Source organism: Lonchura striata, chromosome 29 (assembly GCF_046129695.1).
Source record: "Lonchura striata isolate bLonStr1 chromosome 29, bLonStr1.mat, whole genome shotgun sequence".
Taxonomy (NCBI): domain Eukaryota; kingdom Metazoa; phylum Chordata; class Aves; order Passeriformes; family Estrildidae; genus Lonchura; species Lonchura striata.
In genome coordinates, this window is record NC_134631.1 from 7,220,590 (window position 1) to 7,247,005 (window position 26,416).

The 26,416-nt window shown below is 53.8% G+C and overlaps 1 protein-coding gene across 1 annotated transcript in view; it reads left to right on the top strand.

The window, feature by feature from the left end:
- The window catches only part of LOC110468027 (uncharacterized), a 619,922-nt gene that overhangs the window by 69,927 nt on the left and 523,579 nt on the right, over positions 1-26,416 (top strand). Inside the window, 2 exon segments of the mRNA XM_077788935.1 lie at positions 10,829-10,835; positions 13,933-14,598. Coding sequence (XP_077645061.1) covers positions 10,829-10,835; positions 13,933-14,598 — 673 coding nt within the window.

Genomic DNA, 26,416 nt, shown 5'->3' on the forward strand with positions numbered 1-26,416 from the left:
ACCCACATGTAATGGAACTATTTTCTCTGCACACCCAGGCTATGTGGGGCTGGAATGATTTCTGTTGCACATCCTGGCCAGAATCAAGGAATGCCTTGACTCTAACACTAAACATATTGGTGGAGTTTTTCTTTTTCCTGCAGTTCCAATGCAAAGTTTAGAGAATTAGAGTATTTTTTTTGTAATAATCCCACTTCAATATTGCCAGTTATGTTTGGGTCAGGGATGTGAGAATGAATTTTTACTCCAAGGAGAAGTAGAAAAGAACTGAATTGCCTTGGAATTTTTTTGTGTATGTTTCTGTAAGAGATACCAAAATTTTGGTCTGGGTTTTTCAACGTTCACCTTTAGGCAGCATTTTGCAAAACTAGAAGAGATTTAAAGGTGACCCTTTAAGTCACAAATACTAAACGGATTATTTGAAGGAAAAAAAAATAAAGCGGCAGGTTGTGGGGGGGGGCACACGTGAGGCTGCTGAAGCTCCTCTGGAAGAGAAGCTGCATTCCAGGCACCCAGAAGGAGCTTCAGAAATGCAAATTAACACTGCAGGGGCGAAGTGGAGACAATGTACCTGGCTCTTCTTGCCTGGGGCAGGAATTGGCTGATTCCCTCTGCCCCTCACCCCAAGCTCTGCCTGCTTGCACAGATGGAATCTGCACAGCTGAAGGCAGAGCCCGTGCTGAGGATCTCTGACTCTGCAACAGAAATGGCTGAAGCTGCAAAGGGAAACAGCAAATGGAGAATGTTGTGAAAACTTCACTAAAATAAGGGGGGGATCATCCCTCTGCCCACTGCAACACCTGCTGTCACTGTATGTGCTGTACAGGGTGTATCAGAGCACTGGGGTTGTTACTATAACAAGTTCAGGGAAATCAGCTGGAATTCAAGTATTTGATGATGTAATTAGAAAAAAGCAGTCAATTGACGCAGCCCCGGATGGAGGGAACACCCAAAAATGGGCAAAAGAATTGAAGGGCCACCAGAACAAATCCTACAACACCATGGGCCAGCCCCTGGGACCTGAATCAATTCATATCAGGACACAGAGAACCCATTTATTATTTCAATGGCATCATTAAATTACAAGCTGTCCTCGGAATAAGAACCAACCAGACAGCTCCAGCTCCTGACCTTCCTGCCGACCAAGCCACTGAAATGAGAAACACAACATTTCACCAGGGGATCGGATCAGATTATCTGTTAGCAGAAAAAACAGGAGTCTGGGGGAAACAAAGTGGCTCAAACTGCTGTTGGCAAAGACATGACAAGAGAAAACTGCTAAAAAAGATAACAAAGGAAATAGGAGAGCAGTTTATGTATTGGTCCAAACATGGAAAGGATGGGAATGGGACACGGCTCCCCGGCTCCCCAGCAGACCAGGGGTCAAACGAATGCTGCTTCTCCTCTTCTGTGCTGCAGCAACTCTCATCTTTTTACCATGCTCCACACCTTGGCAGTGCAGCTCATCCAGCAGCTGAGCCAGGGCATGCAGGTGGCAGCCAGGCCTCCTGATCCACAAACGGCTACAAAAGGACAGGGAATGAGGGCACCGAGAATAATCCCAAAACCAAAGAGGACCCGGGAAGAACAAAACAGAGTCAAGGAGTGAATCTGCCTGGAGATAGGGCCGGGCACTTGTAGAGAAGGGGAGAAACCATCAGTTCAATTAATTGTTACAAGTTGACCCAGACAGCTGCTCAAAGTCCCGCTACATTCCCGAACTTCGAGGAGAAGAACAAAGACTTAACAGAGCCATGAATATCGGCTGTTCTACAAAAGGAGGGTGCACATTAACGAGGACAGGCTCCAGGCGCATCGGGAAGTCGGAACCTTCCAAGGAACTCAGCCGGTGGGCAGAGGCAGAGGGAGATGCGGCCGGGAAAATGAGGATAAAAAGGAGGCTGCGGGCTACAGCCACGGCAGAGAGCGCACGGCAAATGCCCCACGGCCTCTGCCCCTGCTCGGCAATAAAGTCACTTTGACAGGACTCCTCGCTCTCCGCCGGGCACACGAACCTCCGGCGACGGGAATTTCCCCGCCCGCTCCCGGCCGCGGGGCAGCCCCTCTGTCCTACCCACAGCAGCCGGGCCGAGCCAGCGCTGCTCCGGCAGCGGCTCCTGCCCGGCCCCGGCGGGAAGGAGACCGCGGGCAGCCGCTCCCGCAGCGCCCTCAGCCCGGGGCCGGCACGGGCCGGACACGGCACCGGCGAGCCGCCGGAGCCCCCTGCCGCCCCCTCCGCCCGCAGCCGGCCCCGAGCCCCCGCAGAGCCCAGCGCGGCTCCCACCTGCGCCGGGGCCGCCTCCGAGCTCCGCCGCCGCCGCCTCACCGCGCTCCGGCCGCTGCCGCCGCTGCCGGGCCCGCACAGCCGCTCGGCCAATGGCGGCGCTGCGCGGCCACGGCCGCCCTCAGCCCGCCGCCGGGGCCGCGCCGCGCCCCGCTCCCACCAATCAGCGCGCCGCAACCGCGACTGACGGCACCGGCGGCCAATGGCAGCGAGCTCGGGGCGGGCTCTGCGCACGGCCCCGCCTCGCCCCGCGCTCTCGGCGCCCCCGGGCTGCGTGAGGGGAAAGCCGGAGATGAGGAACAGCCCCGGCACGGGCCCGGGCCGAGCCGGGATTGAGCTGCCCACACAAACAAACTTCTCCGCGCCTCCCGCCACGGCTTTCCCGGCCCTGCGCCTCCCGTGCCTCCGCCTCTGCGGGAAGCCCAGGAGCCTCACTTCTCCTGCCCCTCGTTAGCGCATCAGTGCTTCGCTCTGATTTCCCCCAAAAAGGGAAACCTGCCCAAAGCCCTGTGGGTGGGTGGGGCAGGGGAGAGATTTCTGTCAGAAAACTCCAAAGACTCGGAGCAGGAGAAGGAGAAGTCAGTGCAGAGCCTTAAATGCAGCTTTCCCCACGCCTCCCTGCTCCCAGCTGCACCTCCTCCCCCGGCAGGGCAGGAGACAGGGAATGGGGCCATGCTCAGCTCATCCCCCGGGGCTTCTCCCTCTGCTCAGGGACAGGAGTCGTTCCCTGCTGCACCCTGCGCTCTCTCCCGGCCGAGACTTCTCCAGGAACTTCTCGGAGCGGAGTCCATCCCCTGGGCACAGCCCCCTCCGAGTGCTGCAGCGTGGGTCACTGTGCCACGGGCTCAGTCCTGCCAGGACAGGCTGCTCCAGCGGGGCCCCTCTGCCCGCGGGCTCACAGCCTCCTCTCAGGCATCGCCGAGCTCCAGCCCGGCTCCTGCAGGGGCTGCAGGGGATCTCTGCATCCCCATGGACCTGCAGGGGGATCTCTGCACCCCCATGGACCTGCAGGGGGTCTCTGCATCTCCATGGACCTGCAGGGAGATTTCCGCAGCCCCATTGTAATATATGTTATGGAATAATTCGTGCTTATATAAAATATGCATCAAGTCAGTTGTGCTTGTACAAAAGATTCTTAAAGTTTTAAATGACCAGTGGCTGCAGCCGGGGCTGGAGAAACCACAGTTGGCAGAGAAAGAAAGACCTAATTTACAAATGAAAAAAGGTAGCTCGGTGCAGAGATGGGCGCTTTCCGGGGACAATCCAGGAGACTCCCAACGTTTAACCCCTGGTCTGCCGGGGAGCCAGAAAACCGTGTCTCATTCCCATCCTTTCCATGCTTGGACCAATACAGAAACTGCTTTCCTATTTCCTTTATTATCTTTTTCAACACTTTCCCCATGTCATCTCTTTGCCAGCAGCAGTTTGAGTCATTTAGTTTTCCACAAACTCCTGTTTTTTCTGCACACAGATAATCTGATCCCATCCCCTCGTGAAATGTTGTGTTCCTCATTTTAGTGGCTTGGTCGGCAGGAAGGTCAGGAGCTGGAGCTGTCTGGTTGGTTCTTATTCCGAGGACAGCTTTTAATCTAATGATGCCATTGAAATGCTAAATGGGTTCTCTGTCTCCTGATAGGAATTTGTGAGAAACGCCAATCACTTGGTTTTTAAAATGTTAGAAGTTAAATACTAGTAAAATGGTTATAAAAGTAGGAATACAATGAAACTAATAAAAATTTAGAGTTAGGACAATTGCAAGACAATAAAAACAAAGACTTACATATGTCTGGATGGTCTCTTGGGCACTTAAGCCACAACAAGCATATCTTGTGAATAAAGGAATCACCCTTAAAAAAATACACTGTTGCATATTCATATATCCTTCATGATTATGTATACATTCTATTTCAAACAAGAAACTCTGTCTGTTGTAGGTCAGCTGTTTTTTTTAATCCCCACGGCATCCTCCAGAAATTAACAAGAAATTAACTTCTAGTAAGAAAACCATAAATTCCTCTTGTCTGGACAATTTAAGTGTTCCTAGAGCGAATTTAGGTGTTCTCATTTCGTAAACCCCCGCATGCATATTTTCTCTTTTAACTACTAAAGCTTCATTTTATCTACAAAGCTACATTTACCATACTGTTAAAATGTTAATACAGCACAACTAATCAATATAACATAATACATATAGTAACTATCTGCACAGAGCCATATAACATGTATTTTTCACAAAATCATTTTGCTTCCCAGGGGCTGGTCCATGGTGTTGTAGGATTTGTTCTGGTGGCCGTTCATCTTTTCCCCATGTTTGGGCGTTCCCTCAAGCTGGGGCTGCATCAATTGACCATTTTTTTTCTTACTCCTTCATCATATACTTGAATTCCAACTGATTTCCCTGAACTTGTTATAGCAAAACCCCACTGCTCTGATACACCCTGTAGAGCACAGACAGAGGCAGTAGATCTTGGAGTGGGCAGAGGGATGATCCCCCCTGTGAGAACCCCAGCCTTGTTTTGGGGCCACATGTGGTGGTGAAATTCCTCCTCCAACCCGTGCTTCCAAAGAAAAACTCCACAGGCTTTAGCTGTTCGGTCTCAAGGCAGTTTATTGCTAGTTATCTAACAGATTATGTTCTTGGACTGTGGCTATTTGATCAGCGGCCTGGGTAGAGGCACACACACACCCTGACATCCTCTCTATCTGCTGTCTTCTTCGTCTCTTCCCCCACCCAGGGCTGCTGCTATATTTTATATGATATATTACGTATAACATGTTTACAATTATTCCCCAATACCTACTACCTACGTTGCCAAGTGTTTTTCTACTCTAAACCAATCTGTGAGTGCCAACATCACCAAGAACATGGAGGTAAGGAAGAAGAAGGAGGAAGAACAGGATCAGCCCACTTTCCTCCATGTTAGAACTTCTGACCCCCATGTACAAAGTGAAAACCCCCCTGTACAAGTGTTAAAACCCCCCTGTACGATACTAAAAAAATTTCCCCTCTACTTTGTAATTACTTATACTATACTATTTAACCTTTTGTGACTGCTTGTTCCATCTCCAAAGTTGGTCATTCATTCCATGGCTCAAACTCAAAATCACAGCTGTTTTTCAGCTGTCTGCCAGGGTCTAGAATGCTTCTGACCAGGGCCTGGAACCTCTAAAAATGTCTGAGAGACATTTTGAGTTCCCACACCTTTTTATTAGTCCGGCACCAGTGTGATTGTGAATTGTACTCCCTGAATCCTAAGCAAAGACAAACTTCCTGGCTTTAACCTGCCTGTGGTAGGGAATTCTGCAAAAGAAAGCCTGAAAATATTGCTTTGCCTGTTTTTTATAATGCAAAAAGGAATACTGCTGCTTCTGGTTGTGCTGGCTGAGCCCCGCTCTCTCTGCAGGCCAGGTCAGTGCTGAAGGTGTTGTGCCTTCTGGTGTTCCACAGCTGACTGACACACTTTGTAGAGTTACTTCCTTATCTACAAGTGCCCGGCCCTATCTCCAGGCAGATTCACTCCTTGACTCTGTTTTGTCCTTCCCGGGTCCTCTTTGGTTTTGGGATTATTCTCGGTGCCCTCATTCCCTGTCCTTTTGTAGCCGTTTGTGGATCAGGAGGCCTGGCTGCCACCTGCATGCCCTGGCTCAGCTGCTGGATGAGCTGCACTGCCAAGGTGTGGAGCATGGTAAAAAGATGAGAGTTGCTGCAGCACAGAAGTGGAGAAGGAGCATTTGTTTAACCCCTGGTCTGCTGGGGAGCCGGGGAGCCGTGTCCCATTCCATCCTTTCCATGTTTGGACCAATACATAAACTACTCTCCCATTTCCTTTGTTATCTTTTTCAGCACTTTTCCTTTGTCTTCTCTTTGCCAACATCAGTTTGAGTCACTTAGTTTTCCGCAAACTCCTGTTTTTTCTTCTAACAGATAACCTGATCCCATCCCCTGGTGAAATGTTGTGTTCCTAATTTCAGTGGCTTGGTCAGCAGGAAGGTCAGGAGCTGGAGCTGTCTGGTTGGTTCTTATTCCGAGGACAGCTTGTAATCTAATTATGCCATTTAAATAATAAATGGGTTCTCTGCATTTTGATAGGAATTTGTGAAAAACTCAATCACTTGGTTTTTAAAATTTTAAAGGTTTAATAATAGTAAAAAGGTGAAAAAAGTAATAATACATTTAGAGTAATAAAAATTTAGAGTTAGGACATGTACATGACAATAAAAAACAAAGAATTACGGAGGTCCGGATGCTCAGGCACTTAAACCAAGACGAGCATACCTTGGGATCTAGAGGAATCACCCTTAAAACAATACACAATTAGCTTCTTATAGTAAGAAAACCATAACTTCCTCTTCTCTGGAAAATTTAGGTGTTCCTTGAGTGAGTATCTCATTCCTTAAACCCCTCCTCCACATACTTAGTTTCTCTTTTAACTACTAAAGCTTCATTTTATCTGCAAAGCTACATTTATTATACTATTAATATGTTAATACAGCACAACTAATCAATATGACATAAGACATATAGTAACTATCTGCGTAGAGCCATATAATATGCATTTTTAACAAATTTGTTGGGGTTCCCAGTGGCTGGTCCATGGTGTTGTAGAATTTGTTCTGGTGGCTGTTAAACTTTTCCCAGTTTTTGGGCTCTGCCTCAAGCTGGGGCTGCATCAATTGACCCCGTTTTTCTTATTCCATCATCATATACATGAATTCCAACTGATTTCCCTGAACTTGTTATAGCAAAACCCCCAGTGCTCTGATACACCCTGTACAGCACAGACAGGGACAGCAGATGTTGGAGTGGGCAGAGGGATGATCCCCCCCTTATTTTAGTGAAGTTTTCCCAACATTCTCCATTTGCTGTTTCCCTTTGCAGCTTCAGCCATTTCTGTTGCAGAGTCAGAGATCCTCAGCATGGGCTCTGCCTTCAGCTGTTCAGATTCCATCTGTGCAAGCAGGCAGAGCTTGGGGTGAGGGGCAGAGGGAATCAGCCAATTCCTGCCTCAGGCAAGAAGAGCCAGGTACATTGTCCCCACTTTGCCCCAGCAGTGTTAATTTGCATTTCTGAAGCTCCTTCTGGGTGCCTGGAATGCAGCTTCTCTTCCAGCAGCCTCAGTTGTGCCACCTCCCCCACAACCTGCTGCTTTATTTTTTTTTCCTTCAAATAATCCATTTAGTATTTGTGACTTAAAGGGTCACCTTTAAATCTCTTCTAGTTTTGTGAAGTGCAGCCTAAAGGTGTGTGTTGAAAAACCCAGACCAAAATTTTGGTATCTCTTACAGAAACATACACAAAAAAATTCCAAGGCAATTCAGTTTTTTCTACTTCTCGGAGTAAAAATTCATTCTCACATCTCTAACCGAAACCTAACCAGAAATACAGAAGTAGGATTATTACAAAAAATACTCTAATGCTCTAAACTTTGCACTGGAACTGCAGGAAAAAGGAAAACTCCACCAATATGTTTATTGTTAGAGTCAAGGCATTCCTTGATTCTGGCCAGGATGTGCAACAGAAATCATTCCAGCCCCACATAGCCCGGGTGTGCAGAGAAAATAGTTCCATTACATGTGGGTTTTACTCGAGTTTTACCAAAATTGATACAGTCTAAAGCAATCTAAATCCATTGGTTTAATGTTCTGTAGTTTCAATTTGTGCATTTTTGAGTGTTCCTTTGCTTGTGCTGTTAATGAGGTGGGAAGTGCTGGATTTCCTTCTCAGCCTTTTGCAGACCAGGTGTCTGCAGCCCTGCCGGGGGCAGTGTCTGGGGTAGGTGTTGGTTGCTGTTTGCTGCTGGGGTTGATGTTTTGCTGCTGGTCGTTATCTTTGTGGGTATCTTTCGGGCCATTCCCAGTGTGTTGAGATGTGAAACTCATCTCCACTGAGTGGTGTAACATCCCTTAACAAAACCTTTAACATTTGTTTCCCCAAGGCCAAGGGAAACCAAGCCTGAGTAGAGAAATCAAAGGTTAACAATGCTCAAGTCTATGAGCTGGTCTATTTTCCATGGATGCACTGGCAGGCAGGGCAGTGTGTGAGTGTGAGTGAGAGGCAGAGTGGAATTGTCCCGGTGTCTCCCCAGCAGCTGTGGCAGTGCAGGCCCAGAGAGCACTGAAGCTGCAGCAGTGGCAGCAAGGGCTGGCCCCGGTGGCTGGAGCTGCCCAGGGAGGGTGGCCAGGCCGAGGATTTCAGCAGAGGATGTGTGGGCAGGCCCAGGGCCTTGCCCCGCTGTGGAGCCCTGGCTGCTGCTGCGCTGCCTTCAGTGCAGGCTCAGGGGGGCCTCCCATCCTCCTGCTGCAGGCGGGAAGTGCAAATCTCCGGGGCTGCAGAGACCTGGAGCCCAGGCTGAGGGGTCCCCCCGTGTTCAGCTGTGCTGGCGGCTGTTTCTGGCCTCGGGGCCCCTTGGCATGGCCCACGCCACTTGGCCACCAGTGGTGCTGCTTTGCACTCCTTAGGCAGAGCCCATGTCCTGCTTGGATGTTGGCAACAGCAAAGTGCCAAGGAAGGCTCTGTGCCAGCCCAGCTTCCTGGGAGACATTGCACCAGAGACAGGATTCTGGCCACAGACTGCTTTAAATGTGCATCCCTTATCTCCACCCTGCACTAGGTGGAGAACTCCCAGGGTATGGAATTCCCGAGATCAATTCCAAGGGAAATAATTGAATATCTGCCCTGGCTCTCGCTCTTCTTCTTGCCCAAGCCAATGTCAAAAGCCGTACCCATGGCATCTTGGTTTCTATCCCCAGCTTCCAAAGCTGTTTATTTCCCCATTCATTCTTTGTACCCAGCCTGAGCTCTGGGGGTGCCAGGGGTTATGGAGGTCCCATTGTATTCCTAAAGCTTCCATAAGCCCCTGGAGGATATCTCCTGTAAAATGAGTTCTGCTCTCTGAGTCTGTTGCTTCCACAGTCCCTTTTCTTGAAATTATGTCTTTTAGACATACCCTAATAAGTGATCCAGTGGTTGCTGAGCAATCAGAATTGCTTTTGCCCCCCTGTTAGGTGAGATGGTGTCACCAGAAGATATTGAAGCCTTCCTGCTCAGGGCATTTCAGTGCCAGGCTCTTACAAGCACACACAGCTGTGCTGGTTGAGCTGACCATGGGGGGTAACCTGCGCTTTGTCTGATTCCCTTTCCTCAATAACAGCGTGTCTTGGAACTCTTTTCCCTTCTGCTGCCCTTGAAGAGCCATCCACAAAGACATTTTCTGCCTCAGGCCAGGCAATGTCTCCTGAATCTCCCCCAGGCTGGGTCTGGAGCTGTGTCACTTGAATGCAGTGCTGGGTTTCTTGCCAGCCCCTCTGTGGGCTGTTCAAACAGGAGGCTGGGTTAAACCCTTCCCCTGTCCTCAGTTCTGAATCCTCCTGTGCCACTGCACAAGTTTCACACTGTAATTACCGAGCATTGCTCATCCATTGCGAGGCTCTTCTGGTGATCAAAGTTTGAACTTGATGGCAGACTGGAACAGTTGGAGATCCTGTTGTCATCAGGTTTTGGGCCTCAGTTCTGTTGAATCTGTGGCTGCACAATTCTGCAGACAATGAGGCCACTCTGGCCACTGGGTGAAACATTTTGGCGCAAGAGTTCCTTTGGCATGGCCCTGTTTAACATTCACCTACAATTCCAATTTCTTTTCTGAGTCTGGAAGAGCCCCATCTGAGGCATCAATATTTTTGGGTTTTCATTTTCTCAAGTTTTGCTCACTTTTTCCTTTCCATACCACAGCATGGAGGCTGTCTGGGGTTACAAAGTCCTACAATGTTCTGTCCGGAACAGAGAATCCTCAGTCCAGGCTGTGTAATTCCCTGTTAATCCTCAGAATTGTCGCAGCTCCTTTTTGGTGCTGGGAAATGTTACTTCTGAGATTGCCCAGACCCTCTTTGTGTCAAACCACAACAAACCTTCAGTCCCATTATGTCCCAAATATTTAATCTTTGTCTCCATTATTTGCACTTCTTTTTTTTTTCAGATACTTAAAAGATGTTTTAGCCAAGAAATTCAGCCTTTTCACAGAGGCTTTGTCTAGCACTTTTTCTTGTCCTCCTCATTGGAGCCATCTGATTCCCTGACTGGCAGGATAGGAGTGCTGTAGGGAGACATCCCTGGCTCCAAGAGCCCTGCCTTTAGCAGGGGCTCCATACCAGGCTGAGCCCTTCCTTCCCTCCCCTGGAACAGGGTGTTGCTTTTAGCCCCCACTTGTCCTGGTTGCTTCCGAGTAACTTGGAGAGGCTCCACATCAAATTTTCCTTTTGGGGCTGCCCACACCTCTGAGTTCACTGAGCAGAGGCCTTGCCAGACATTTGACACAAAGGTACAGCAGCAATAGCCTCTGTACCACCTTTTACAATATTCCAATGCCACCATCAAATTCCTTCCTGGTTCATAAAAATGACAGTAGGAAGAAAAATAAAAAAGTTCATTTCAAACATATCCTCCACAGATCCTAATAGTGATTGAACAAATGATACCAGTTCAACTTTCCCATTTATTCCCTTAATAATTGAAACATTCCTTTACAATTTTCCCCCCTTAGGTGTAAGATTCAGAGTGGAAGGAGAGTCCCCTGTGTCCATCAGGAGAGGCCTCCTCTGGATGCAGACGCAGCCTGAATGTTCTGCAGGGCTCCAGTGTGGTGGGTCCCCGGTGGGATGGGAGCTCAGAGAGCCCTGCCAATCCATGTCCCTGCAGGGGTGGACTTGCTCCTGCTGAGGGTGCTGCTGTCTGTGCTTGCAGTGTCCTTGTGGGCTGCAGCTGGAGCCCTGACTCCTTCCCAGGGGCTGTTTGGGTGGGCTCTGCCCTGGCCAGGAGGGCAATGCCTCTGCCAGGTGCTTGTGGCCGACCCCGTCATGCCCTGGGTGCTGGGGCCCCCTTGGGCCCTGGGGTTGATCCCTCAGGGGCTGTGGGAACTCTGCCGTGGCCTTTGCCTTCAGCTTGGCCTTTTGCTCATCCCTTCTTGCCTTCAGCTGCTGTGCCCTTGTGCCCAAGTGCTGCAGGGCTTCTTGTGCCACTCCTGCAGCCCCGGTCACTGCCTGTGGGTGCTCATCCTCTGAGAGCTGCTGAGCTTTCTGCAAAACCTTTCCTTTCTGCAGGGACCCAAAGCAAATCCTGAACAGCAAATCCTGATCCTTCCATGTGCACTCTGCATTTCCCAGCTGTTCCTTTGTTTTCCCCGTTGTGCTCAGGGTCCCTGCCCAGCCCGTGTGGCAGAGCCGGTGCCTGTCCTGCCGCAGTGTCCAAAGGCGGCCCCCCCGGCGGGCAGGGCCGGCAGCTCCCCGGGGCCGGGCAGCGGCCGGGGCGTCCCGCAGCCTCCCGGGGGCCGGGGGCCACTGCCGGCCCTGCCCGGGGCTGGTGGGGTCAGGCAGCGCCCGGCGCTGAGCCCCGGCTGCCCCACAGCCCCGGCCCGGCCCCGCAGCTCCCCACAGGCCCCAGCCCGTGCTCCCGGTGCCGCACCTCTGCGCCCGGTGCTGCCGCTGCCACCGCAGAGAAACCCCTGGCATCCTGACCTCCTGCTTTTCCTGTCTGGGCAACTGGGACTTCAAAATATTAGCTGGCAAATTGTGAGGTTAAGACTCTGTGGAAAAACATCCCAATCCAGAGTATTTTTCTGTTCCTCCTCTTTGCCATCATCCTTTTTCTTACCACATAGATTCCTCCTGTTGCTTCTTGCCTGAACCATATTTTTGCACACTCTCCTTCACCTGATCCCTTCCCAGCACACCAACACCATCCATCCCCTGTTGTCCAAATCCCTTCTCCACTTCCTCAGTATTCTCCCAAGGGACCCTTCAGAGACATTTTGGGATCATCATCCCTTTGGCTAGGACCCCTCCCTGGCTTTCCCTTTTCTCCCCTCCATGGGTGCCCTTCCATGTTCACTCCCCGAAGATCCCAGGGCACTCACTGATGAGATTTTTCAGTGCTTTCTCACTGCTGACCTTTCACAGACCCCCTGATGTATCACTCGTCTGTCTCCTGGTCACTCCCGGGTCCCCAATCAATCCCCGGTGCCGCCGCCAGCCAAGGGAGCCGATCACCCAAAGTGGGTGAGGCACCTTCAGCTGCACTCCCTGCCCACCGCCCCGGAGGGTGGAAGGAATTTGGGATGAGCCCCAGGGTGTGCGGGAAAATTTACATCAGCAGAGAATTCTGTCCACAAAGCAGACAGAGTAGTCCTGTAGAAGTAATTTAATTCCAAAAAATGGGAAAGGCCTTTGGACATTCCCGATGGGTTATCTCCAATTGTTGGAGCACACAGCCTCCTTTACATCCTAATTCTCCTGGCCACATCTCCCTCTGCTTTCCTCATTGGCTGAAGCACTTGAGAGGTACAGACTTCCCAATCCACCTTCTATATTCCCCCTTCATATACACCCCACTTCTATATGGCAAACGATATTCATGGCTCTGTTAAGGCTTTTTTATGTTTCTGGAAGTTCATGAATAGAGTAGGACCTTGTCTGAGCAGCAGTCTGTGTCATCACTTATTTCCTGAAACCGATGGCTTCTCCTGTCTCTTCCTTATGAACAGGTCCCTGGTACTATCTCCGAGCAGCTTCAGAGCATCTGTTTGTAAAGACACTTTCCTGTGGTTCCTTTCATGGGTCCCCCGTTTGTGGGACATCCCCCCTGGAGCAGGGTGTCCCCTCTGTGCTGCAGCCCCAGGGCTCGGGCAGAGCTCAGCCAATCAGAGCCCGCGGCGCTGATGACTCACCAGTTGCCAGGCAGACTCGCAGCTCCCCGCGTTCCCCACCTGGACCCACCTGCGCCCCCCCTCGGCCCCATGGCCCCGCGAGGGGAATTTGGGGAGGTGGGAGTGGGGCAGCGCCAAGGCCGGGCCCCCCCGCGCTGTCCTGGCGGGAGCGGCTGCAGTGGGGACCGAGTGCGGGCGGGAGCGGCCGAGAGCCCAGCGCTGCCCCAGCCCGACCTGCCCCAGCTCCATCCCTGCCCCTGCGCTGGGATGCTGTGGGTGTGGGGGGAAGAGGGAGCCGGCAGTGGGTGCTGGGCCTGGGGGCAGGAGGAGAGGGGAAGGAGAAGCAGGCTTGAGGAACAGAATGGTCAAACGATGGACATGGCAGGAGAAGGTGGGATTGTGCAGGAGAAGGAGGAATAGCAGGAGAAAGAGGAGTGTGAGGAAGAGTAGAGACACAAGAGGAGGAGGAGCAGAAAGAGGAAGCAGCAGAAGGTTCCACCACTCCTTCTACTTGCAGTGTCCCCCCAGCCCCAGTAGCATTGCTCCCCCCACATGCAGCAGGTGACTATGGAGATGGATCCATGATTTTCACAGGGTAAATCTTGGTGTTTCTGAGCTTCATCTGTGTCTTGAAGTTTGTGGGATTTTTGGGCTGAAACTTGGTGTTTTGGATGTTCTTACAGACACAAGATTCCCAATGACTTCCTGAGATGAACTTGGGCAAGGAGGAACCTCCAGTCCAAGGTGCTCCCCTCTTGTTTTTCCCTCAAACCAGGATTTATCATTGCCAGGGCGTGGCTGGATGGAGGAGGAGGAAAAGCCCCGGAGATGCTGCAGGAGGAGGAGCTGCAAACCCAGCCCAGGGAGCTGCGGGGAGGAAAGAGCCCCCCTGAGCCAGGAAGGTGGGCGGAGATCCAGCCAGAGCTCGGAGCTCCTGGAGAAGCCTCATGGCAGGGAGAAGCCCCACAAGTGCTTGGAATGTGGGAAGGGTTTCAGCTGGAGATCCAACCTGATCGAGCACCAGAGGATCCACACTGGGGAGAGGCTCTACGAGTGTGGGGAGTGTGGGAAGAGGTTTCGGACCAGATCCCATCTCCTCAGACATGAGCGGAGTCACACAGAGGAGAGGCCCTACCGCTGCCCCGACTGTGGGAAGGGCTTCAAGCACAACTCCAGCCTCACCGTGCACCGGCGCATCCACACTGGGGAGAGGCCCTACGAGTGTGGGAAGTGTGGGAAGGGCTTCATAGACAGGTCTGGCCTGATCAATCACCAGGTGGTCCACACTGGGGAGCGGCCCTATGAGTGCTTGGAATGTGGGAAGAGCTTTGGGAGGAGCTCACACCTGCGAGCACACCAGTGCATCCACACTGGGGAGAGGCCCTACGAGTGTCCCCAGTGTGGGAAGGGGTTTCAGACCAGCTCCGATTTCCTCAGACATGAGCGGATTCACACAGAGGAGAGGCCCTACCGCTGCCCCGACTGCGGGAAGGGCTTCAAGGAAAACTCCCACCTCACCGTGCACCAGCGGATCCACACCGGGGAGAGGCCCTACGAGTGTGGGAAGTGTGGGAAGGGCTTCTCACAGAGCTCTCACTTGACCCAGCACCAACGGAGGCACCACTAAGGGAAGCCCCGTGAGTGCCCCGAGTGAGGGAAGAGCTTGGAGTGAGGGAAGAGAGTGAGGGAAGAGCTTGGTGTGCTGCTGCATCTCCATCCCCCATGGGAGGATCCGGCCTGGATGATCCCCAGTGACCCCCGTGGGGCAGAGCCCTGGTGCCCCCGTATGGGGAATAAAACAGAGAGTAAAGCAATGGAGCTGATAAAGGGGCCCGATATCTGAGGTCTGACTGAGCAGAAACTGTATTAGACACAGACACACTTGAAGTCTCCCTGGGCAAGAAGTGACCAGAAAAAATGCTGTGAGACTTTGTGATAAGATAAATGTTCCCAGGTTACTGGATGTCACGAAGAATGTGTAACCAATGGGAAATTGTTACCAAAAACAGAGCCCTCTATAAGCACCATACAAGTAAATCCCTGTATAAACACCTGGTACACTTAATAAAATTGGCTTTGTTCTAAACTCGGATGTCCCCGTCTCTCCATGGTGGATAACCCTGTTGTGGGTGATCCCCGTTGGGTGGGGGAAGGTGCTGGAGGGATTTCTTTTCCTTCTCCTGGTGCTGCCGTGGTTTGGTTGGTAATAAATTCCCTCCCTGTGCCCAGGCCGGGTCTGTTGTCCCCGTGCCGGTGCTCGGGGCGGGATCTCTCCCGTTCCTTCTCTGCACTGCCGGGCCTCTCCTCAGCCAATGAGAGAACGCGGTGGAGAAGAGTCAGCCAATCAGCGAGAGCGGGGCTGATGACTCACCAGTTGCCGGGCAGACCCGCAGCAGGCAGTGTTCCCCACCTGGACCCGCCCTCCCTGGCCAGGGCCGGCCCCGCCGTGGGGTCCCCCCAAGTCCCTCCCCAGTGCCCCCATGAACTGGGCTGGGTTTAACTGGGAAGCTTTACTGGGAACACTGGGAGCAGGGGGCAGGGCCAGAGTGACAGCAGGTCTGGAGACACAGGACCCCCCCAAAATCAGCATCATGATGGAGGGTGGGTTCCCGACTGGGCTCCAGGCCTCGGGGAGCGGCTGCGGCCGCCGGCGGCTCAGGAGCTCTGTGGGCAGAGAAAAGGGGGTGACACCGGGCTGGGGGCCCAGCGTAGCACACACATTCCAGAGGAGGGGGGACACGACTCACGGGACCCCCCAGACTCTCTTGCGCAGGTAGAACCCGATCCCCAGTGCCAGGAAGACAAAACCCAACTCGGGAGTCTCCAGTTCCTGTCAGCATCTTGCTGCGGCAGCATCCAGCAGCATCTCTGGAGTTTCCACAGGGGTCAGGATCTCCCAAAAACTCTCATAGACACCCAAAACCCCTCCAACCACCATCCTCATCACTCCCAGCCCAGTCAGGATCCCCTGAAACCTCCCTCTTGATCCCTTCCTGACCTCCCCAGGACCCACCAAAGCCCCTCCTGTCCCTCTCAAGATCCCACAGCCTCCTTCCAGTCGCCCCCACTGCCCCAGGACCCCCAAATCCTCTCCCAGTCCCTTCCCAGTGCCCACCAGGACCCTCAGAACCCCATCCCACCCTCCCCATTATCCTTCAAACCCCTTCTTAGCCCTTCCAAACCCCCAACCTCATCTCCCAGTTGAAACCAGGCTCTCTCCAATTCCCTCCCAGGTGCTCCCAGCACATCCCAGTGGCTCTCGCAGCGCCCCCAATTCCTCCCCTGTACCCCAGTTCCAACTCAGGGGGTGCTCCAGGCTGACATGCTCCACCTGGCAGGTGGAGGTGAGCCTGGCCCGGGTTGGGGTTTCCAGCAGCACCAGGAGCTGGTGGGTCCAGTCCCCGTTGGGGACCACGTCGGTGGCCACCACAGAGAGCTCCTGTTGGCCCTGGAACCACCTCAGCTGGATGGGAGCAGGCGGCCGGGGCTGGGCCAGGAGCTCGAGGGCAGCAGAGAGATGGACATGCTGAGAGGCACTGGGAGAGAGTGGGTGTAATAAATAAAAAGGTCGTTGTTCATCAAAATGAGTGTTAAGGGAGATAAGAATTTGAACTGAGTAGGTAATGCAATTAGCATAGAAGACTGTGTAACTAATTATATACAAGTTAAATTTTAGGCCAAGGACAATCTGCAAGGAAGATGAGGAGCCTTCATTCCTATGACCCCCAAGGGCCCCAAGGGAAAAAAAGACCCCCCAGCAACCAATTGCACTGGCACAGAGTGCATTGAGAGAAAATACATCAACCCGAAAGAAAATGGGACTATAAAAACAAAAAGGTCAAAGGGGGAAGGTGCTCCGTGGCAGAGCAGAGGCTCCCTGGCTGCCCAGCACTGTTCTTTTGCTTAATACTGCTTGCTTAATAAATTCTTGTTAATTGATTTATCTATAATTAGCCTCTCCAGTTGAATTTGTCCATAACAAATTTGGTGCCGTGACTCGGATAAGGGTGAACGGGTGGGAATTCCTAATCAGGGAGGCGCCCCGCTGCCTCTGCAGCGGCCCTGGTGCAGGCTTTTCCTTCCCAGACCCTTACCGATGAACCCAAATTCGGTATTGAGCACAAGGGATCCCGGTAACCCCGTAATCTTTGTGCACGAAGCCGGCCGAAGACGCAGGACAGCGTGAGTATAAAAGTGGGGATCCGCTGGGTTGGGCTGGGATCCCAGGACATAACGCGTGAGACGTCCTTGTAGGACGAGGCACGGGCAGAGCTCTGAGTAGTGCGGTTTGCAGAGCCCGTGAGGGGCTGGGCACCAACAGGGGCCGCGAGTGTGTGTGTGCCTGAAGGTGTCCTGGGAGATGGGACAGAGGAAAAGCAAGCCCTCTGCTTCCATGGGGACGGGGACCCCGGTAACGCTTCCCCAGATCCCCCCTGACAGTCCGTTAGGTCTAATGATAAAATCTTGGGATGAATATCCTTCAAGGAAAGGGAAGAATAGGGCAAAAATGATACATTATTGTATAAAAGAATGGGGAGGAAAACAAATCTGTAGTGATAATTTATTTTGGCCAGTGTTTGGAAACTTCAAAGACTGGATTTTCCAGGCATTAAACATTTACGTAAACTCTAAAGAACCTTTTGATAAGGAAGAGAGCAAGTATGCTGCTCTCTGGATAGTGGGGGAAACAAGAGCAAAACTTTTTGCCTGAAGCACCCAGGGAGGGAAAAAGAAAAATAAAAAGCCTAAGGAAGTTCCAACTGCACCCCCTCTACCATACATACCTCCTCCTCCTCCACCCCCACCAGCACCACCAGCAGTCTACCCCGATTTAGATCAAGGGGGAGATTTTGATAACCAAGAGGTAGAAATCCCAGAGCCGGTCCCTGAGGAAAATCACTGCATTACTCGTAGTCTAACAAGGGGAGAAAGAGAAAGGGAAGGGCAAGCTCTATATCCATGAAGGGAAGTAGCTTTGGGAATGATCCCTAACCCCAGTGCTGGTCAGCATGGACAACCAACCCAAATTCTGGGAATAGGTTATGTGGAGGTACCTCTCAACTCAGGAGATGTGAGGGAGTTCAAGAAAGAAATGGGAGCATATGGGCCAAATCTTAAAGGAATTTTCTGACCCTATAGCCTGGGACATCCCATGTGAACAAATTCAGAATCCAGCTGAGGTGGCAGGGTACCTGAAAGAGAAATGCCATGATAAGTCTAAGGAGAAAAAGATCATTGCAGTGAGCTGGGCCCTGGCATGTGCTTATCACACCCTGCTAGACACTGTAAGGCAGCAGACAGAGGAAGGGGGGCAGGGAGATAAATCAGCAGCTATCCCAGTCACTCAGGCTGCAGCCAACAGCCCCGGCTGGAAGCCAGCAGCTAAACCAGACAGGGAGCCTAAGCCAGCAGCTAAACCAGACAGGGAGCCTAAGCCAACAGCTAAACCAGACACTGAGCCTAAGCCAGTGGCTGTTGCTATGAGCACAATGGGCCAATGATACCTCAGGCCATCGGGGCAGAGATGCCACCTACAAGTGGGCACGAGACCGAGGGGTGGATCTAACCATGGACAGTATTTCTCAGGTGATCCATGACTGTGAGACCTGTGCTGCCATCAAACAGGCCAAGCGGGTGAAGCCCCTGTGGTATGGTGGGCAGGGGTCCAAGTACAAGTATGGGGAGGCCTGGCAGATTGACCACATCACACTGCCCCAGACACGCCAAGGCAAGAACTACGTGCTCACCATGGTGGAAGCCACCACTGTATGTTGGAAAGCTACCCTGTGTCTCATGCTACAGCCCATAACACCATCCTGGGCCTTGAAAAGCAGGTCCTTTGGAGGCATGGTACCCCTAGGAGGATTGAGTCAGACCATGGGACTCATTTCAAGAGCAGCCTTATCAACACCTGGGCTAGGGAACATGGCATTGAGTGGGTGTACCACATCCCAAACCATGCACCAGCTGCAGGCAAAGTGGAGAGGCACAATGGACTGTTAAAAACCACCTTAAAAGCATTGGGTGGGTGATCTTTAAAAATTGGGAGCAGCATTTAGGAAAGGCCACCTGGTTAGTTAACAGCCAAGGTTCCACCAATTGAGCAGGTCCTGCCCAATCTGAGCCCCTGAATATAGGAGATGGAGATAAAGTGCCAGTGGCACATGTCAGAGGTTTGTTAGGGAAATCAGTGTGGATCAATTCTGCCTCGAGTACAGACAAACCCATTTGTGGGATTGTCTTTGCTCAGGGACCAGGTTGTACATGGTGGATAATGCAGAGAGATGGAGCAACACGATGTGTACCTCAGGGGGATCTGATTGTGGGGTGAGACTCATGTGCAAATATCACTGTTTGCTGGATGGTGCTGCCAGTGTCTGTACACGAAAACACACAGACATGAGACAGAAAGAAATGTGTACGTGTCAAAGGTTTGAGCAAGTGAAAGATAGAAGTTTTTACTTGATGGAGTTTTTACATGATGTTGAAGATATGGAGATAAGGGGTGGAATGTCCGAAGGTGACGTTATGGTGTTTGTATCTCCAATCATGTGTTCTGTTTATGTTTGATATTCTGTTCTGTGCTTTCAGAACTGACTCTGAAAGTGAAGGTTTGTTTTGCCTTGTTATCAGCCGGCTCACCTCCCCCCATGATCTGCTGTCTAGAAGAGGCCAGTGCTGGCGGGCTTGCTTGCTTGGCTTGCTTCTGCTTTTGCCTTTGCTTCCTAGTTAGTTTAGCTGAGCAGTCCAGTTCTTTCCCTGGACTGTTTCTTTTCCTTTCCTCTTCTGGAATACCATCCAAACTGCTCCGGACTGGGATCTGGGAAACCCCAAGGAACACCAGAAGCCTTTATTTTCTGATCTGCAGCAGCCATCCCCAGTGCCCAGAGGAATCCCCAGTACCCAGACCCGGGTGACCACTCCCAGGAAAGACTTTCTGGATTTGTTTATCTCTTCAGAGTGGTGAAAGATTTTTGTCGTCGTCTGGTGTTGTTCATTTTTTTGGCGCTGGGAAGTGCTTTGTTTGTTAAATAAACATGTTCTTTTCCACTTCTCTCAGAGAAAATTTTTTCCCAAACCCTGTGGGTGGGGAGGGGCCATGGAGGTTTGTTTTCTGGGGGCTCGTTCCAGAGGGTTTTCTCCCAAATTTTCCCTAAACTAGGACAGCTCTGGTCTGTCTCTGGATTTTCTTGTGGGTATGGGCATCCCTGTTGGCTGTGTGGGGCCCCCGTGATGTTCAGGACTGGTGCCTGGAGGGTTCTGGGGTGGGTTGAAGGGCGCTGCTGAGGGGCTGCCAGGTGCCTCTGGCACACCGCCCTGAGAGTGCCCGGTCTCGTCTGATCTCGGGAGCTGAGCAGGGTCGGGCCCTGCTGCTGCTGGGGGCAGCGAGGACGATGTCAAGGATGACAACCTCTTGCTCCACCTGACCACCGGCAGGCTGAAGATGGTGGACTTTGATTCTGACATCTCCTTCAAAGCCAGGTTCCACAGGGAGTTTGCAGATAAGTCCACACGCAGGGGGATGCTCCCAGATTTGGGCATTGCACAGCCTGGCTGGGAACCAAAGGTTCCCCCTTTGCTGGGGCGGATGCAGCTGATCCTTCAGTCGGCTGCCAGGCTGCTTTTGGCAGGGCTGGGGCATGGGCTGGGGTGGGTACGAAATGGGAGTGGGCTCCTGGCCCTGCCAACAGCCCCCAGCACCCACCGTGCCCCGGGCTGGGGCTGGGCTGGGGCAGCCAGCCCGACACAAACAAACCCCCATGGTGGGAGCAGAGGTGGGACTCCAGACCCTGTGCAGGGGCTGCTTTCCTTTGCAGGCAAGGAAGGGCTTGGGCTGCTCCACTGCCCTTGTTTGCTTTGGGATCACCTTGGGGGCAGTGCAGGGGAAGGGAGAAAGCCTGGGATTCCCTCACCCATGGTGGGTTTTTCCCTGGCATGCAGGGGTTGGGCCTTCCTTAAGGCCCTGACAGTGATAAGATCTTTGACATTTTTCTTGTTCCCCTTTTTGTCTGTAACCTATTTTCAATAATTTGATGTTTGATTTTCTAGAGGAAGCGTTCCAGGTGGAGTCCAGTCTGGATCAGGATGTGCCTGGGAGCAGCTGTGGCGTGGATGGGCCGTGCCCTTGGAGAAGGCTGAGGGCATCGTTTGGGAGCAGCTTTTCTTCCAGCAGGGGATGGCGTGAGGTGGGTCCTGTCTGCTGGGGATGGTGGGATCAGAGCTCTGGGGAGATGGCAGCGAGCACAGGAGCGTCCTGCTCTGGGCAGCTGCTGAGGGCTGGAGGTGCCGTGGCCGGCTGCAGGCTGGGCACATGTCCTGCCCTCCTGCTCTGCTCCCAAAGGCAGCAGTGATGGGCAGCTCTGGGCACAGCTCTGGCACGGCCAGCATGGCCTGGGCACCGCGGGCGGCTGGGACAAGGGGACAGGAGCCTTCAGCTGACGGGGCTTTCTGGTTTCTCTCCTTGCAGCCGGGCTCTGGGCTCTGCCGGGCCCATCACATCTCTCCCAAGGCTGCAGGCATTGCCCAGGCCAGAATCTGAAGGGGTACAGAGATCAGAGCAGTGAAATCATCCAGACTGGGTTTTCAAAGGCCCTTTAGAAGGAAGGGCTTGAGAATAAACGTGCTCTGTTTGCCACACAAACATAAGGGTGAGTGGTCTCTTTGGCTCCAACCCACTTTCCTCCCTGAGCCAACGTTACCCACTCCCTCACACGTCCCCCCCGTGCCTTCCCACTGCCTTGTCCTGTCAGGGCTCCCACAGCCCCTCATCCCTTCGTGGCCCCGTCCCCTCAGGGTCTCCCCAGCCCGGCCAACCTGCCCGGCAGCAGCGCCGCAGCCCCACAGGAGCTCCAGAGGAGCCCCACCAAGAGGCACCTGGGAACCCTCAGCAATCCAGCCAGGAACACACGGGCAGGAGGACACGGATGGCGCTTCCTGCCTGGGACAGGGCTTGTGGCCATCTCCAGGCACCGCTCTCACAGAGATCCCCACAGCTCCAGCCCCTGCCCCTCTGCTCTGTGGGCAGCACAGAGGCTTCAGCAGAGCCACCAAAGGCCAAGGGGCTTCTGGCCATTTTCCCTGCAACCCTGCATGCCTGGGCAGCTTGCTGAGCCCAGGAACCCTTTTGTCCCTCTACCCCTAGGACCTGCAGAGCCTTGGCAGCCAAAGAAGGATCTTGGGAGTCTGTCTATAGCAACACATCCTATATTTAAAGCTAAAGAAAAACAAAAAGAAAGAAAATAACAATCTTAAAGAAACTAAACATTCCTGTGGCTCAGGTGGCCCCAGCAGACAGAGCCTCTGGAATCAGCTCTCTGCAGAGCTCCAGCAGCGCAGCCAGCCGAGCCCCGACAGACGAGGCCGTCTCCTCCATGCCCTGCGGAGCCGATCCTGCAGGTTGTCAAAGATGGAATATGGAGATCTCTCTGCTTCCTGGAGGATGTGCAATGTTTGAAATGCCAGGCTTGCGACGGCGACGCTGGTGTCATTTTCCATGCCTTCAAGGGCTGAAAGAGAGAGGAACAGAGCCATGGTCAGTTCCCACATCTGAGGGGACCCGAGGGGACTCTGTGCCAGGGCCATCCCAGCCGGCTCTGGCCATGGCCAGCAGGGAGCAGGGACCAGCTGGATCAGCCCAAAGCTGCTAGCCACGAATCCCCCAGGTGCCCTGAAAGCTCTGTGTGCTCTGCCCACGCCGGCCCTGCTCCGCACAGGGAGCAGAGCCCTCCGCAGCCGGGGCAGGGCTCGCAGCTCCCCCGGCAGCCCTCGCGTGCAGCCCGCTGCCCTCACTCACCCTCACAGATGAGCTGGAGCTCTTCCTTCCTCCCCCTCAGGTACCGCCCGGCCGTCCCTGGGAACACAGAGCCTGTCAGGCCCAGGGCACAGCTCCCTGCCAGCGGCGCCGCCAGCCCTGTGCCCACACGCCCTCCTGGCCCGGCTCGTGGCTCACCCATGAACCTGACGGCCGCCTCTCGCAGGGGCTCCTGTGGGCTCTGCAGGTAGGGCAGGGCCCGGCGCAGGTGCTCGGCCACGCTGCTGCTGTCCTCTGCCAGCTGGAGAGAGCGGCAGGAGGGAAGGGTTGGCCCCGCAGCCCCCCGGGCCGGGGCTCCATGGGCACCCGGCTGGGGCCGCAGGAGCCTGGAGCAGAGCCCGGGCGGCCTCGGGCTGCAGCAGCGGGCAGGGGCACAGCTGCCAGCCCGCACACCGAGCACCGCGCTCAGGGGCTGCTCCAGGCTGGGGCTGCGGCTTCCCGGCCCTCCTTACCAGGATCTCAATGAACTTCCACAGTTTCTCCTTCTTTACAGATTTTTCAAGATCTCTCCTGTTCAGGAATTTGGCCACACAAAGCAGGGTTTCCTGAGAAGCCTGGAGAGCAGTAGAGACACGGAAATCGCCCTACAGCCCAGGATCAGCATCCCTGTGCCAGGGCCAGGAGGAGGATCCAGCCTACTAGGTGCCAGGGTAGGAGGCAGCCAAGCCCTCTCCCAGGGGGACAGCAGCAGCCCGTGAGTCCTCACCTCTGCCACACACTGATTCTCATCATGGCAGTGGAAGAAGAGTGGGAGCAGGCTGTGACACACTTGTGTCATCAGGAGCTTTTTTCCTTCTTCTGCTACAGCAGACAGCAAGGTTCAAAAGACAAACATGGAGAGCTGCTGCACGTGGCTATCATCCTGTGGAACAGGAAGGAAACAAGACCTTGGCATCAGCTGATTCTGGCCCACGTGGGTGCAGGCCTGCATCTCCACAGGGCACCAAGTGTCTGGGCAGCAGCCAGTGGCCGTGGCTGAGGGCACAGAGCCTTATGTGTTCAAAGAGTGGCAGGAGCACCTTAGCCAGCTGCAGGGCGATGGGGCTGGGTATTGGGGCGTCATTATCCAGGAACAAATCACTAACTAGAACAATGGCCATCCTGACCACATCACTATCATTTTCCTGCAGGAGCTCCCCGAGGCTTTCGGTCAGGCTCCACATTCTTTTGGCCTGTGCGGAGCAAAGGTGTGTGAAAGGCCACCCTGCTGCCACAGGGCCCAGAGGCCAAAGGCCTGTCCCGCAGACCTCGGGCAGCTGAAGTGGGAGGCAGGAGAGCTGGGAGCGGCTGCCCCAGTGCCTGAAGCCCAGCCAAGTTCCAGCGACTGCGTTCCCCAGCCCCACGCTGCCTGCACGGCTTCAGCTGCTGCCCCTCCTTACCAGCGAGGGATTATCCCTGAGCAAGAGGAGGGCCCTCAGAACCTGGTGGCGCATCTCTGTGCACTCACTCAGCAAGTGCCTCGACAAGAGATCCATGATGCTGTAACTGCATGCGCTCAAGTCCAGGCAATGCAGGACCTGAAAGGCACAGGGCAGTGACAGGGGACCCGGCCGGCAGGAGCCCAGAACCGCACAGGGCGGGGACCAGGCAGCAGCACAGGGCGTGGGCACCATCCCAGGCAGCTGCGGCTACGAGAGGGCAGAGAGCTGGGAGGCAGCGCTGGCCTTCAGACTCACCTCCACAAGGAATGCCAGGGCAGGGAAGTGCCAGTATGGCATCTCTTTGCTGAGCAATTCAAGGAGACAGCCTGAGATGCTTTTACACAAATCGATGGATTCATTGTGCATCTCCCTGGAAGGCGGAAAATGGCACTAAGATGTGGCAGCAGCTCTCTGGCCTCAGAGAGAAACAGACAACCTTCCCAGGCATCGCCTGAGAAAGTCTGAGAAGATCAGAGGAAAGAATGAAAAAACATTCTTATCTTAACATGCTGCACCTGGTATTGTGAACATCTGAATATGTTACGGAGATTTGTCTACCTAAGCGTGATTTTTTAATTAACTAATGGTGATAATGTTTAGACTTGAAAACCCATTAAATCAATCTATATCATAACTATCTATAAGAACACTGGGTTTCTTAATAATAATTATTATTGATCGGACCTCTGAAATATATGGAGTCAGTGATAATGATTACCCAGCTGGGGGCCTGCTCCTACGACACTAAGACCCTGAGCTGGGGGGGGAAGCCCCTCCCAGGACAGACTGATGCAGTTCTTGTCTTTACCCCCCACCCTGCAGGGGGACCTGGGCCCTTTGAGATGTGGCTGCTACTGGGCACCCTCCTCTCCCAGCCTTTCCCAGTCTGCTTGGCCGTCCCTCGTGCCTCTGGCCCACAGCCACGGGGACTGAGTGGGATACCCCAGACACAGAGCACAAATGCCGAGAGCAATGGGGAGAAGGGGGTCTCACCTGGCCAGCAGACCCACGGCATAAATGTGGGTGTCAGCACAGAGCAGCGTGTCCCAGCCACGCTTGCGTTCCATTGACAACACCACATCCTCATAGTCCATTTGGCACAGCAGGGACTTCAGGGTCCTCACTGCAAACCTGAGTGCAGATCAAAGCCCGGGTCACACTGGGAGCACTGGCTCCTGCCCTGGCCATGTGGCCGGGACAGAAGGACTGGGATAGAGCACCTGCTGGGGCTGGTGGCAAGGCCATGTTCTTCCTGGCATCCCTTCCAGAAGGCATCAACCGCCTCTGGCATCTCTTTGGTGCTGAAGAACACTTGGAAGAGCAGATGCACAAATAACTGTGGGAAATGCACCATCACTATATCTGGGACACAGCGCTCCTGAAGGATCTTCCATATCACCACAGTTGCCTGCAAAGGACAAAGCCCCCCAATACAGCGCTCAGTGCCGAGGTGTTCGTGTGACAGGGCCCGAGCGTGGCAGGGAGAGGCCCAGAGAGACACAGGGGGAGCAGCGGGCCTGGTGGCCCTGCAGCTGTCCCTAGGCCAGCTTTCAGGCCCTGAGGCAGGGAGATGCAGTGGGGGAAGGAGGATGGAGAGCTGCTGGACAGGTGACCTTGGGGCCAGCAAAGGCCACTGGCAGAAACTCACAGCCAGGACAAAGACACCCGTTTTGTCCCCATCGGAGGTGCACGTGCTGTGCTCTGGCCAGCTCCCCAGCACATCCAGGAGTATCTGCTGTGCCAGCTCTGCAGTCCAGGGCGTGCACAGGATGGTCTTCCACATGGCCATGGCAGCTCTGTGGGGTTAGAGATCTGTCTCAGGGGATCTCAGACACAGCACCATGGCCTGGGCATCTCTAGGGGCCCGGGTTGACCGACGGCTCTGCCTCTGCCCACTGCCCCTCTCCAGCAGCAGCCAGGCAGCCCAGCCCTGTGGGGACAGGCCCCTGTGGGGCAGCGAGGGAGAATGGCAGCAGGCTCGGGGGCTGACATGCCAGGGCTGGGAAAGGGAGCAGCCAGAGGGCCCTGGGACTCTCTGTTGGTCAGACACCTGGCACAGGCTGTGCAGGGCGATGGGTTGGGGTGAGCCCTGAGCCCTCTGGGCAGGTGGGCCCCGTACCTGTCACAGGATGGGGCCACACGCAGGAGTGTCATTACTGCGTCATTTGGCTGCGCTTCTGTGAGATACAGCAGGGCGTTGTCCAGC